Source organism: Lates calcarifer, linkage group LG16_LG22 (assembly GCF_001640805.2).
Source record: "Lates calcarifer isolate ASB-BC8 linkage group LG16_LG22, TLL_Latcal_v3, whole genome shotgun sequence".
Classification (NCBI taxonomy): domain Eukaryota; kingdom Metazoa; phylum Chordata; class Actinopteri; family Centropomidae; genus Lates; species Lates calcarifer.
In genome coordinates this window covers 22,131,805-22,147,398 of record NC_066848.1, presented here as the reverse complement: position 1 = coordinate 22,147,398, position 15,594 = coordinate 22,131,805, and the positions used below count along the sequence as shown (strand labels likewise).

Here is a 15,594-nt window from a genome sequence, read left to right as displayed (position 1 = left end):
TGGCAAAGCTCCTCCACAGTTTAGTACTTTTATTAGAGGAGAAATTGAAATTTACTGGTTTGCAGTATTTGGTAGTTGACAGTAGCAAAGCCTTCTTTAAGTCCCAACAACACCCACTTTGTCAGTTTCATTAACTCCAAGAGGAGGGAATTTTCAGTCCCATTGGAATGGTTGGGTTGAAGGCTGAATTGCATTGGATGAGGTGTATAAGGTTACTGTTGAGAAATGTGGTCAGTTGTTCAGCAATGTATTTCTCTGCAATTTTATATGTGTCATAATGGTTAAAATGCTAATAGGTCCGTAACTGCTCACATCGATTGGGTCTAATTTATGTCCTGGCACAACAATAGCTGACTTCCACTCCTTTGGGAAACTTCTGTTCTTTAAAAGAAGCATTAATTATCTTAGTGATTGCTTCAGTGAATGAATCTTCATGTCAAAGAGGGAGTCCAGTCCAAACATATATTTTGATGTAGAGTTTTTAGGAGTATTCAGAGCTGTTGTGTTATGTTTGGAGACCTCTTTCAGCATAATCAACATATATCCAAAACAGGTGACATTAGGCCAACAACAACTACAACAATAAACAGAAAGCAATGTTAGAGATGCATAGGGAAGTTCTGAAGTGAATCTTGTGACCGTCATTAATATTTGGTGCCTCTTATTTGTCTATAGTACCTCCTTGTGGGTAAAAGCTCAAAATACAGGTGCAAAGGCTGAGAAGTGACAATCATAAAGTTTTAGGAGATTTATTCCTCATATGTAATACATATGTGGAATATGTGATGAGCAAAGAGTGAAGTGCCTCTAAAGAGAGAATACTGCAATAAGCTAATGATCTTAAAGAAATATTGTGATGAAATAATATTATCATTATTTACTGTATGATTCAAAGTGATTCAGAGAAAACATGTGATATGTGTTAAATGTCACTGTGTGAGAGTAGATGTTAGGGTTCACTGCATATAATGCATACTTTGTGTAATCCATATTAAAGTGTGAAAAAGACATAATTTTAAAAAATGATACAAGGAAGAGTTAAGAAATAATGGCGTAAAAAGCAAAGATAACTTTTAAAAAAATACAATCAGGACAGGCCACAACATAATAGTGTAAAACAGAGAGTGAACAGGTCAGATGAGGACAGGGCCCTGACATGACCCTGTAAGCTGAAGTTGGCAAGAAGAAAAGCTCAGGTGCTTTCCAGGAGACAGTGGCATATGACAATAAGTTAATAGTGTATTTTAATGAGGGGACCAAGGAAGGACAGTTAGACAAACCAATGTTTAATGGTGTATATTTAACAAACAAATAAAATGACCTAAGAGGCGTGGAAAGTCACAGCTGTATAAAAAGAGGGACAAGAGTCAGTATAGTTTGGAGCTCTTCAGGTGTATCATGTATGCTCTGTGAACTGTTCTCTGGTTTCTTTGTCGACAAATAAACTCTGCTGCCTTGGACACTGCCAACTCCTGATAATTTTTGGAACACCTGAATCAGGCTGAAGATTTCTGATCGCAGCTCAGTGGTTTGGGACTTTAAACCCAAGCCACATTTTAGAGGTTTTAATCAAACTTCACTTTTCTTCATACTTCTTTCTTCACCTTTATCTTTCTGTATACTTTTTGTATGTAATAATAAGAATGCAAATGCTTCTCTATTTACAGTTCTGTTTATACTCACCCTTTTGTGTAGCTTCCTCAGTGTCTTGGACACTTACAGTTTCATTTACATAAACTACAGTACATCTGAGGCCAAAAATCCAGTTCATTGCTACCGAAAACACTGAATTTCAGTGAGTTACTCAAACACACTGATTCTTTACATGCGTCATGGGAAAAGAATGTGCCAACTTTTTATCACTTAACTTGCGTCATGTGTTGCTGCCTGTGTTCAGGTGCTGACATGAGCCACCATTTCACACCCGTCTCCTAAGTGATTACACAAGACGTGCTCATGAACTCAGGACAGAAGTTTCAGGATTAATGTGAGATTTGCGATTCTACTATATCACATCAAATATCGCGTACCATCACAGTGTGCTGATAACACTGTTCAAGGGACACTGTCCAGTGAGGTAAACAGGTGTGTGAAATTGGTCTCATATAACTGGGATGTGACCGGAAATTGTACCAACGTTTTTGTAAATAAAAGTCTCACTTTACAGCATATTGCAGGTAGTAAAAAGTTTATGTTGAAATATTAGTCCGGAAGTTGTGTATAGTGTGCAGTACACGGATGCGGAGTGTGAATCTTTTTTTTTGCGTGTGCCACGTTTCACTATATGACGTAATCCCTGTGAGGGCTGACAGGTCGCCGCTGCGGTAACGTTAACAACACTAACACACTCAGAGAAAATCAGCCCGGTTAGATACGTCTGCGCTGTTTGTTCACGTTAATTTTTCGGCTGTAGAGACGGTTCAACATTTGTTTACAGACACCGACCCACCGTTATTCGTGACGTGCCTAGCAGCTGGCTAATGTTAGCTGTTTCCTGGTCTGAGCTGCAGCCATTTTGGGTTTTTACTGAGAAACAAGTAGCCGGCCACGGTTTGGGGAGCTTAGTAAGCTAACGCACTTTCATCGTTTAATAGCGCTGTTTATCTGGTAGAAAGAGACATTTCTCGAGAGGGAACAGACCACACATCGAGTCAACAATGAATCCAGAATAGTAAGTATCGTGTTGAACAACGGTGAGTTAATCTGGACCTCAGCGCCAAGGCGCCTTAAGGTTAGCTCTGTGCTAACAAGTAAGTTAAGGTTGGGAAATAACTTGACATTAGCAGTTGAGCTAAGTTAGTGGCTGACATCAGCTGACGTTAATGTCCAGCTGTGTCTGCCTCAATTACGGCGATTAATCTTCCCATCTGTTTGTGATAGATACTTATTTACAAATCATGTTGGTTCTGTCCTCATTAACGTAGCTATCTAACAGTTGTTTCCAGCGGCCGCAGATTCACTTGATTCTGGGTTCAGTTCTTAGATGTTATACATGGCAAAGCTGTGACTGCTCCCATTTAGTTTCTGCCATCTAACTAATAGAAACTAAATGCTGGCTCATTAAAGTCATAATGACTAGACATCAGAGGTTCCCGTCATGACATTAGAAGACAGACGACCTCTCTTAACCAGATGGTTGTAACGTTCAGGTGTAGTCTGTGTATGTTGTGACTGCCCACGCATCTAACCTCAGTGTTAACACTGTAGCAGTCTTCATCTGTTGTTTACGTCCAGGTAGCTGGTTGTATGCTTTACTTGGTGTTGATCATAACTCAGTTTTCAGCCAGATGGTGTAGTAGCGCAGTAGCAGTCATGTGTAGGTCACATGCCACAGGACAAGCCCCTGGTTTCACCACAGCAGTGTTGAGTAATCACTTACTTCAGCTTTCTCTCTGACTTTGGTTTTCCATTAAGAAATGTTCTCATGGGTGGACAGCAGAATTGTTGGACAGCAGTTTTTCCTTGTTTGGCAAGCTGTTACATAGTACCACTGTTGAACCTAAAAAATATATAGTGGTTTTAGGTTATTATCATGTTAAATAGTGAAATGTAATCACCATTACCCTTTGTAGACTGCTTAATCTTGTATCAATGATTCACCTCCCTGGTATAGATGAGATTCTCAGAGGCAAGGTCCAAGATACTCACAGAGTCAATGTCAGTATGAAAGGGTGGCATCATTACTCTACATTATTGTTTACCTTAGATGTCAGTATGCTGAGAACCACACTTGACAAGCAAAATGACAAACAATTATGGGACTGTAGGGATTTTTAGATTGCATAACTTGACTGTTATCATTGGCATATTTATTTTTTTCTATTGAAGAGGATGTCATGGTGAATAAACCAATGATGACCTTTGGACTTTACAGGTTTGATGACAGATAAACCATTTATATTAATTAAGGAAACCTAGGCCATATTTACACCTGGCACCAGCATGTGTCCGGGGTGGGCCGATGACAACTGGACAATTCTCAGTACAGGTGTGAATGCACTCAAGAATCATTGAGGATGCATTGAGATCTGATCACTCAGTCTGGGCTGCATACAATTACATTCTTTTAGCAGTGTGTACACTCAACTGCCAGCGTAACCTCAGCGTAAGTATAAGGACATACTCACATGTATTCATTCAATTGATTCTCAAATCATAAGCTGGCTTTGTCTACCCTGTCTGAAAATTTCACAAACCATGCCAAGGAATAGACACAGTCCGTATTGTTTTGATTTTCTCTTCTTCTTTTTTTACTTTCCAGCAGATTAGACACCACTTGACGTACATTTCTGCCTTCTACACGTTAAAAACAACAACACATTTGGTCTTTTCATACAGAAATACATGTGTATTTGTTTGCACATAGAGTGGGGAAGTGAGATCAGATCACAAGTGGTCACTTGAAACTCAGGTGGAGATGGATTCTAATGCCAGAAGTGAACTGACATACTTGGAGCTCACCACTTGTGATCAGATCAACAGAAGATATATGTTAATGCTAGGCATGAATAGGGCCAAAGTGTACTCTTTGAAGCCCAGATTGTTTCACACACTCATTGGTTAACTTGGTATTATTGTCAAAGTTTTGTTTAGTAGTGAGTGGTTGGTCTTGCACACAGATAGGCACTGTCCACAGTCACAGCTTTAATGAACAGGGAATGACTGGATTTTATTACAACAAGGAGAGGAACTGAGATAGTCCTGTGAAGCAAAGATAATGCTCAGACTACCAGGTTTAGCTGATGTTTGAGAGACTGCTTTCCCTCTGCTGATGCTGCTGATGGAATATCACTAGGTTAACTGCCAAGTGCCAATTACTACAATTATTATACGACAATACATTGTTAATTTTAGGTTAACTAGTATCAGATGTGTTTCATGCTGTGTGTGAATACGTTTCTTTGCTGGGATTCATTTGTAACCAGGACACCAGCATCCTATTTAAACTCAGGATTTCAGACTTTATAATATGCAATGTGCAAATTTAAGTAAAAGTGTAGTGTCTTTGTAATTGTAATTGTAAGTGGTGCAGGATGCACTTTAGACGTGTATGTTGGCTGCAGGTTGCCTAGACACACCTTATTTTATGAAAGCCTGGATTAATGTAATAGCAGAATGCCCTACCCTTAGTATGCAAGTTGTCCCACAACTGTATTTTCTGAGAATGAAAACTTGGTATCTGCTAGGTCCATCCCACAGTAGACTATGAAGGCAGACTAGATAATCTGAAAGTAACTGCACTCTCAATATTAAGAACTGTGAATATTAAGCATATTAGAACTGTAACTTGGTATAAAATGAAAGCCTGCCTTTGTGTGCCTGTTGTTAAGATCAATGCTGGCAGGTTTGTGTAAGTAACCGTTTTCAGACAGAGTTAGCAAAGTAGGTTTAATTTAGTCTTTTTCCTTGTTTTGATGACTCATGGCAATAATTCAGCGGCAATAATGTTATATGAAATTCTCATCCCACACCCTAATATTGATACTAGTAGTAACTAGTGCTTCCTTGATGTGCTAATAAATGCTGTACACAAGTGTGGTGTTCAGTATTACTAAGTTGAGTCTGGGTGTCTGGAAAGTGCTACCATACAACCAAAGACTTATGTGGGAGGCTAGGAGCTCTGGCCCAGTAACCAAAAGTGGAACTGGCTTAAACTCCAGGTTAAGTTCCTACTGAACAGTGAGAACTGTTGAGCCGTTTTATCAGCCATGGACAGATATTCAGAGAGTGGGCCAGAGCACTGCTTTCTGTGGTCTTTTCAGTTGGCTTCATATGTCAACCAGCTCCCTGCATATTCTTCTGAAAATGTAGGTGAGCTCAGCAGGGTTCATTGTCCTCAGTGTTTCCTTTCCTTGTAAAATGCAGACACTTCAGTCACTGCCAAATGATGTAATTACACTAATGCTGAGGAGCATATTTGCATTTAACTGAAACTGACATTAAATGAAAAAAGTTGAATTTTTTTTTTTTAGGTAAATGTCCCTTGACTGCTATGAAGAAGAGGTGTGAGATCTTGAATCAGACCTGTGTTTCCAGGCCCTTACTATGACAGCCATTTATTTATTTAAATGGGTAACCAGTAACTCACTTGGTTAACAATTTCTGAATATCCTTTAACCTAGTTTTTACCCTTCCCTCACAGTGATTATTTATTCAAGCTCCTCCTGATTGGTGACTCTGGTGTTGGAAAGTCTTGCCTTCTTCTCCGATTTGCAGTAAGTTTCCCTAGAATAGTCTTTGTTTTGGCTATCTTAACTGCTTTCCTTTTCAACTCAAGAACTGTAGAATTAGAATTGTAATAAAAGTTATAAAAGTTATTGTAAGATATGATGCTCACATGTGTCTGTAACTCATTCACTCACTCGTATACACATTATTCATATATACATGTATAAATAATTACACATTATACATGTATACATGTATAATGTGTAATTGAAAATTCTTGAAAACAGTTTTATACTACTGTACAAACACCTTGTGGAAGTAATGACTGATGGCACTAGGTGTGTAGTGAAGCCAGAAGTGAACAGGATGTTCATGTTGTGAGCCATCTAACTGACTCTATTTTTCTCTACAGGATGACACATACACAGAAAGTTACATTAGCACGATTGGTGTGGACTTCAAAATACGAACCATAGAACTAGATGGAAAGACAATTAAACTTCAGATTGTAAGTAACCTAATGCATGTGAGTGTTTGTCCAACTGAATGTATCAAAGGATAAGTCTGGCATTATGGTGTTATTTTCTTCTTGTCATCAAATCCCATGAAAAGACCCAAACCAACAAAGTGTTAGTCTGTTTTTTATCACTTTCTGACTCTTCTACGCTTTGGTTCATAGCCTCAGGCCCATTGGTTCCTACTGAGGTTGTAAATCTTCAGAAAAATCACAAATATATAGTGTAATTTAAAAAAACACTTGGTAATAATCAATCAGGAGGAAGTTGTATATTTGTTTGGCATTATTTTCAATGGCCAAATAATCCACATTTGGTGCTCTTAGGAGTATTTGGGGCAGAAGGATAGTGTGTGGCTGTGTGTGTTCATGGTAGTCACCCAGTGCAACAATGTTTTAATAGTTTTTGGACAACAGTGGAGCTCTGTGGCACAGGAATAATACCAGAATTAGATACTCACAATATCTTTAAGTAGAAGACATTCAGTGTTGGTTTGAGTCTGTGCATCGGTTGTTAACAAGAAGTAAAATGTAGAATATAATTTTTAAAAAAGCAGGGCTGCGACTAACGATTATTTTCAATTAATCTGATGATTTTTTTTCAATTGATCATTCAATGATTTAGTCTATGAAAAGTCAGAAATTGTCAGAAATAGGGATGGCTCATAGAGTATCATTTGCGATATACTGGGAGAAAAATTCCCCACAGTAAGAATAAGCTATCACGCGATAACAATAATCTGTAGTTGATGACGTGTATGTACGACATAAGCTGGTCTCCCACCCCCCCCCCCTGCCTCCTGTTTACATCTCCTCAGACACGGAGTGGAGTAGCTGCAGCAGAAACAGGTTGACAACTTGCCATGTTACAGTTTTTCTCAGTTTCTAAAACACATTTCTTGAAATTATGCCTCCCAAAACTCAACACAAATCCAAAACTCAACACTCAATTCCAAAAACTTCCGACTTGTCAAAATTAAACTCTTCCTCCGCCTCCTCCTCAGTTTCCTTGTCCTCCTTTGGGAGATCTTTCTTGTTCCAAAACTACAGCAAGTGAACTGGCCTGAGTCCCTTTTATCTATCTCCTAAAGGTTCTGATTGGTGTGGGAACAGTTTTGACTCTGTTTCCACCTGGATAGTTGTGTGCTAACTGGGTTCAAGGTTCACTTCATGGTTTTGAATTTTTAGCTCATAAGCCTGGTAACCGTGTGTAAGCAATTGAAAAAAACCGTAAGTGCAAGACAAGCTCCTACAAGCATTACAGTCTCTGTAAAATCATACAGATGTTGACCCCAAATGTCTGAAAGACGGAGCAAATTATCTGCATGTATTTTTTTAACATGCACCATCTGCCCACAGTGGCTCTGTTGGCAGGAGTCTAGCCATCTATATAGACCATTCACCACCCCAGACTATTTGGAAAATAATTTCTCCTTATCACAGTAAATACCAGAAAGTATTGCGATAAAATTTTAAGTCCATATCAACCATCTCTGGTCAGAACAGTCCATCATAGCTTTACAGAGTCTTCAAATGTTTTGTTTGTCCATAACACCAAATACCCAGTAATGATATATGACAAAGAACAGCAAGAAATCCTCTCATTTGAGAGGTTGGAATAACATTTGAAATTGTTTCCCTACTTTACTAAATCAATTATACATTTTTAAAATGATTTATTTATTATTTTATTTTCAAAGTCTCACTGAGCTTGTGATCTCTTTCTCATGAGACCTGTGTAAAAGAATAAACATATACAGTGGGGGAAATAATTATTTGATCCCCTGCTGAATTTGTAAGTTTGCCCACTTGCAAAGAAATTAACAGACTCTAATTTTTCACAATATAAAAGTTATAAAATGTTGTGCATTTTATTGAGTGAAATAAGTATTCAATCCCCAACAACTTACCCAGAATTCTGGCTCCCACAAATTGGCTGGTGCCAATTACCAATACTCCTGATCTTAACTCGTCATGTGTATAAACACCTGCTCTATGAATCAGTTTCTTACATTCCAATCTCTATAGCACCATGGGCAGGACCAAAGAGCTGTCAAAAGATGTCAGGGACAAGACTGTAGACCTGCACAAGGCTGGAATGGGTTACAAAACCATCAGCAAAAGGCTTGGTGAGAAGGTGACAACTATTGGCACCATTATTTGAAAGTGCACAAAATCACCATCAACTGTCCTCGGTCTGGAGCTCCATGCAAGATGAGTGAGGATGATGATAAGAAAGGTGAAGGAGCAGCCTAAAACTACACGGCAGGAGCTTGTTAATGATCTGAAGGCAACTGGGACCTCAGCCACCAAGAAAGCAGTTGGTAACACACTGCGCCGTAATGGATTGAAATCTTGCAGTGCCCGCAAGGTCTCCCTGCCCAAGAAGGCACATGTACAGGCCCACCTTAAGTCTGCCAGTGAACATCTAAATGACTCCGAGAAGGCTTGGGAGAAAGTGCTGTGGTCAGATGAAACCAAAGTTGAGCTATTTGGCATCAACTCGACCGTGTTTCGTGTTTGGAGGATGAAAAAATGCGAGTATGACCCAAACAACAACATCCCCACAGTCAAGCGGAGGAAACATGGAGGTGGAAACATTATGTTTTGGGGCTGTTTTTCTGCAAAAGGTACAGGGCAACTTCACCGCATTGAGGGGCCAATGAACGGAGCCATGTACTGTAAAATCTTGGATGAAAACCACCTTTCCTCAGCAAGAACACTGAAGATGGGTCGTGGGTGGGTCTTCCAGCATGACAGTGACCCAAAACATACTGCCAGGGCAACAAAGGAGTGGCTCAACAAGAAGCATATTAAGGTCATGGGGTGGCCTAGTCAGTCTCCAGACCTCACCCCAATAGAAAACCTGTGGAGGTAGCTGAAGCTTCAAGTTTCCAGTTGCCAACAAGGGTTTCTCTACCAAGTACTTAACTTAACTATAAAATGCACAACATTTTATAACTTTTATATTGTGTGTTTTTAACGCATTTTCGACTGATATTCTCTCTATTGCCATAATCAGTAAACAACCATAAAAATTAGAGTCCATTCATTTCTTTGTAAGTGGGCAAACTTACAAATTCAGCAGGTGATCAAATAATTATTTCCCTCACTGTACATGTGGTACAGCTAATTTTAAATGTTAAAACACATTAAGTTGTTGTTAACATGGTTCAATTTCAGTGTCCCAGGAGGCTTTTACACCCACACAGGAAAAACTTCTATCAGGAAACTCTGAACATTTGAAGGTTTTGTCTAATGAATGTTCAAATTTAAATACACTGAATATGGGTGAAAAATTACAAAATGATAACATTTGTATGGACCATGAAAAGCTGTATAAAGTGTGTTGTTTTAGTCGTAGGTGATACAAAGCCAGTCATTATCTGTATTCATGCTTTTCCTTTGACAGTGGGATACAGCGGGTCAGGAGAGGTTTCGCACAATCACGTCCAGCTACTACAGAGGTGCTCATGGTATCATTGTAGTGTATGATGTTACAGACCAGGTCAGTATAACACCACACCTATCATACCTATTATAACCTTTAGTTTAATCAATTCAGGATGACATGTTAATGGTTGAACTTGTCTACCATCTAAACAGTTAGATGACAGTATTAGATATTTTAATGATATTTTTTACTAATATTTTAATAACCCCCAGAGAAGAGGAGCCTGCATGTTGCTCTCAGTCAGAGCTAGACGTCTGAGCATGGTGTGTGTGTGTGTGTGTGTGTGTGTGTGTGTGTGTGTGGTGTGTGTGTGTGTGTGTGTGTGTGTGTGTGTATAGATGCGAAGGTACATAGCAATGGTATTAATAAGTGTAAAAGATCAAGCAAGTTCTTTCTATTTTAGCGAGACACTATTGTTCACCTTTCTTAAATCATTTCTCCCAGGTCTGTGATGACAGGAAAGTCCATCTTCCTCTTCCTTAATGAATTTGTCACTGTATGATCTTTGTTTGCAGGTCAAAATGGAAGGTTTGCACAAGAGCTATATGAATCAGGGGCAAACATGTAAAACTGTTTACTGTTGATGTTTTAGACTACTGAACCATTGTGTGCTGTCAGGGTCTGTTGTTCCTGTGCTAGAAATAATACGACCTGATGTCGTATTATAAATAGACCCGTAAAGCATGATGATTGATAACATTTAGATATTAAGGACAAGTGTCTAGAACCTGACTAGGTTTGTGTCCCCCATTGTTTTCTGAATGCGATCCATGCATGCAGCCTTGTGGTAGCTCAAAGAGTATATATATGAATATCAGGAAATTCTGGTTTCTAGTGAGGATCCCCCTGAAATCTCTCAGCTGAGGTCCTATAGTAGGAGATTTAGCTCTGTGGTGATGTTGATCTGTTTCCTGACTCAGGAGTCCTTCAACAATGTCAAACAGTGGCTACAGGAGATTGACCGCTATGCAAGTGAAAATGTCAACAAGCTGTTGGTCGGGAACAAGTGTGACCTTACGACAAAAAAAGTGGTGGATTACACAACAGCAAAGGTAAGGCATCTGGGTATTTACTTCCACACACACACACAAGCTGTTGCATGTCATCTTTTTCATGTAGCTGCAGCTTTTGTTTTTAAATTAGTCCTTCTTTTCTGTGCTGTGTTCTATAGAAGGGAGTCAGTGTATTTTTATTAATATTACATGTACAAGACGTGTAGGAGATGATTGAAAGATGTCTAATTAATGTGTTAGATGATCACTGAACACATTGAAGCAGAGAGACACATTTACACACACCTCCAAACGTGCACTAACACCTGTGTACTAACCTGTGCACTAACTCACACATACTGAAACCCACTCACACCTGTGTGAATGCACACTTGGAACTGTACTAACATTCACATGTAGTGGATACACAGAAAAAGGTAGTGAATTGTAGATAAGATAAGATAATCCTTTATTAGTCCCACAATGGGGAAATTTGCAAATGGATAATTGGCCATCAATGTACACTCAGTAACCCATAATGACAACGTGAGACATGCTTTTATACATTTTTGCAAATTTATTAAAAATGAAACACTGATATCTCTCATTTACAAAGGATTCAGACCCTTTCATTCAGTGTCTTTTAGAAGCCCCTTTGGCAGCAATTGCAGCTCTGAGCTCTTGCGTAAGTCTCGAGCTTTGCACACTTTGATTTTGGCAGTTTATCCCATTCTTCCTGGCTGATTCCCTCAAGCTCAGGGGCAGTCAGAGACTTGTCCTGAAGCCAGTCCAGTTTTGTTTAGGCAGATCATTGTGGTGCTCAAAGGTTAACTGTTGCCCCAGTCTCAGACTGTGTGCACTCTGGAGCAGGTTTTTCTCAAGAACCTCTGCATTCATTCTTCCCTCAGTTCTGACCAGTCTCCCTGTCCCTGATTACTCTCTCCATCACAATATCAACATCAAAATCACCCCTTCATCTCTGATCCCAACCAAGGTTGCCAGAAACCTGGTTGGCATGTTTGACAGTTCTCCTTCTCTGACCATGTTGCATCTGTCTGCTGCTTGTCCTGCTTGTGCCACTTATACTTGCCTGCAGAACAACTTCTGGGTCTGGACCCATCCACTTGAACTCAATCATACAGGCCTATACTCCTGTCACTGCATTCCTCTAAGGATTGTTGCCTGGCACTGCCATCCCTGCACACATAGCATTCACAGTTTGCTGTTGTTTGGTTCCTTGATGGTAGAAAGAGCTACCAAATGCTATCAGAGCAGGTGTGTCCCTCTCTGTAAATGTGAATTATTCCATCAGCAGGATGTTTCAGTGATCAGAGTTAAATTATTTCAACAAATGCTGTGTCTTAAACAACCACAGAAAGCTCAGGGGAGTCTCTTATTGCTGTGGGCTGAAGTTGTAGCTAACTTTAAGGTTAACCGCTCCCTACGTTCCTCATCTGCTTTTGCTGCAATTGCTCTACAAACTACAAAATTAAAAAAGTAAGTCTTCACAGCTACAAGAAAAGATGTGTAAACCCTGCCCTCTGTCCCTCCTCTACTTAATACAGGAGTTTGCAGACTCTCTGGGCATTCCCTTTTTGGAAACAAGCGCCAAGAATGCCACCAATGTGGAGCAAGCCTTCATGACAATGGCTGCTGAAATCAAAAAGAGGATGGGCCCTGGGGCCACAGCTGGAGGAGGGGAGAAGCCCAATGTGAAGCTGACCCCTGGCACTACTGTCAAGCCTTCATCAGGAGGATGCTGCTGAGAGAAACCACTTCCACTTTGAACCCCCCTGGCCGCCATCCTGCCCTAAACTCCACTGTGTCCCAGAAAAGCCACCCCCCAACCAGACAGGACAGGGAAGACATGATTCACAACATGTATATGGGAGAACAAGATGTTGCCTGTATTTGTACTGTACATACTGTAGCCGCACTACCAAAAACAAATAAAGCATCCTTCTTCTCATACTGTCCTGTTATTGATGACCCAGCCCTAATCCCTCATCCCATCTCAGACCTCTCAGAGACTACTTTTATTTGGCCTTCTGAATGCAGGTTCATGAGAGGTGTGTGTGTGTGTGTGTGTGTGTGTGTGTGTGTGTGTGTGTGTGTGTATGTGTGCGTGTGTGTGAATGTTTGTTTCCGCATTCCTACAGTGGGGTTGGTAAATGAATCAGCTTCATTAAAGTTTCTGTTTGAATAGATCTTTTCTGTTGTTTCTCTTTTTCTTCTGTGATTATGTTGCTGTTTATCACCAAATGTCTGTCAGTCTTCATTTGAAGGTGTTTTTTAATTATTATTTTTCTCACCAACCTCTGCACAGCAGTGTCTCACTGTCCAGCATCTTAAGTCAAGTGCAACAGTATATGTACATAAACAATATGTATATATATATATGTAAGATCTGATTTGCAAGTTCTGTAGTGTTCAATACTTTATGGGGATAGTCTTGACTCTTTCTTTGCATTAAAATTGTGGCTGAAAACAATTGTTTGTTGCTCAACATGTAACACTTAAAATAAATATTGTACTACCAGACTGTATGAAGTGGGAGGACCTGTCTCTGTAGAAAGCCTGTTTGAATAATTTATTTTGCCATTCATGTGGCATATCTACTGCCAGTTACATGAGGTCAGTTTGCAAATTACCATGTAATCACAGTACAGAATTGCATACATAAAATACAATGTTCTCTTGTTTTCTTAATAAAGGGAACTGACTTCAGTTTGAAAGGAACTCTGGGACCATTGTTTACTGTATGGATAAAGACAGTACTGTATAGGTAGGTCAGGTCATAACACAATGGCCATAGATGTATATTTCAGCATTCAAGCCACGCGGCTGTGGCTCAGGAGGTAGAGCAGTCGCCCTCAATCAGAAGGTCGGTGGTTCGATTCCCGGCTCCTCCAGTCCGCGTGCCGAAGGGCAAGATACTGAACCGATGTGTCATCGGTGTGTGAATGTGTGTGCATGTGTGTGCATGTGTTAGAAAGCACTTATATATAGAACGAATGTGTGTGAATGGGTGTGAATGGGGTGAATGTGATCTGTAGTGTGAAGCGCTTTGAGTGGTCGAAAAGACTAGAAAAGCGCTATATAAGTACAGTCCATTTACCATCGATAGCCTCAATCCTAAAATGCTGGAGTGTGGCCTAGTTTCTGCTTTAACACAAGTCAGCACATTCACAGGAAATCCCAGTTTTGCTGGTAGAATACAGTAACTGACTGAGACCAGCCTGAATCATTTAGTGTCAGTTAACATCAGAATGGAGGAAGCATCTGAGCCAGCACTTCTCTAAAACATGAATTCTTAGATGTTGCATGGGACATGTCACAAAACAGAAACACACTGACCCCCATCTGATCAGACTTCCTGGAATGAATGGTTTAACTGTCCAGTGTCCACAGAGAAAATACTGGTGGAAGTGAAACCTGTGGGGATTACAACAGTTAATCCTGCATTTGGAATAATCATTTAGTCAGGACAAAATATGTTTAATGTCATCTTTGCCAAGAGCAGACTTATGTTTTGCTGAAAAGAATCTGAAGCAATATAATTTATACTGGTATACAGTGTAGCCACCCTGTGATCACATAGCAGTGAGTCTCTGAAAGGAAGGCTCTCATTGTTTACAACAGACTGTCTTTCTCACACTTTATCTGTGTGTGTCTGTACCTCGCTAAACTGCTGCAGCTGGAGAGAGAGAGAGCACACGGAAAACTGGCCTTCGTATTGTGTTCTGTTAACTCATTCATTCATTCATTATCTATACCGCTTATCCTTAAGAGTTGCAGGGGAGCTGGAGCCTATCTCAGCTGACACTGGGTGAGAGGCAGGTACACCCTGGACAGATCACCAGTCTGGGCGTTCTGTTTACTCATTGACATAAAATAAACATAACATGTCTCTCCTTGTCTCCTTCACCTGAAGAGCAGCAGGTATGCTCACCGCTTGGCACCAGCTGGTGCCCCTCATTTTAAGATGAGGGCCAGCCTGATGAAAGCTTGTTGCGGTTGTGACACACAGTTGTGTGTATTTATCATGATATAGCTCACATGCAGCTTTGTAACATGTCTGATGCTGATGTGACACTGTAGTTTTTAATGTTAAAAACAGTCTGCAGAAACTGTCAGGCTTTCCTTTGTTGTATATTGGATGGTGATGATGTGAAGATGATGAAGAGATCTCCGCTCACACTGTCTTGCTTGTATAAAGAAGTTTATTACAAAGAAGTCCAGCATCAAATCAAGCACCACAGTAGCCTGGATCTCTCTCTCTAACAGCTCTAAACATCAGTATATATAGGTTAGTTGTTTTCATGATCTATAGCGAAACATCTGGACCTCACTCAATGACCTCACATTTCCAAGAAACAAAGAGGGAAGAAGGGAGGAAGGAGGGCCCCTCTCCCTATCACTTACATATTTATGTTCATGGCTATCAACCTAAACATGAACCCCAA

General features: G+C 40.1%; 1 protein-coding gene across 1 annotated transcript; it reads left to right on the top strand.

Annotated features, from left to right (window-relative positions):
• Window positions 1-2,273: 2,273 nt before the first annotated feature.
• LOC108895335 (ras-related protein ORAB-1) lies at window positions 2,274-13,674 on the top strand. The gene is made up of 6 exons (XM_018694073.2): window positions 2,274-2,671; window positions 6,143-6,215; window positions 6,581-6,676; window positions 10,095-10,190; window positions 11,057-11,188; window positions 12,694-13,674. Exons 1-6 carry the CDS (start codon window positions 2,658-2,660, stop codon window positions 12,892-12,894), a joined length of 612 nt encoding a protein of 203 aa, XP_018549589.1. The 5' UTR covers window positions 2,274-2,657; the 3' UTR covers window positions 12,895-13,674.
• The last annotated feature ends 1,920 nt before the right edge of the window (window positions 13,675-15,594 follow it).

What these genes read in the sequence shown, in the direction of transcription:
- LOC108895335 (XM_018694073.2), top strand. An exon ending in AGACAATTAAACTTCAGATT is followed by an intron (nt 6,677 to 10,094) that starts GTAAGTAACCTA and finishes TTCCTTTGACAG; the next exon opens with TGGGATACAGCGGGTCAGGA. An exon ending in TGTATGATGTTACAGACCAG is followed by an intron (nt 10,191 to 11,056) that starts GTCAGTATAACA and finishes TTCCTGACTCAG; the next exon opens with GAGTCCTTCAACAATGTCAA.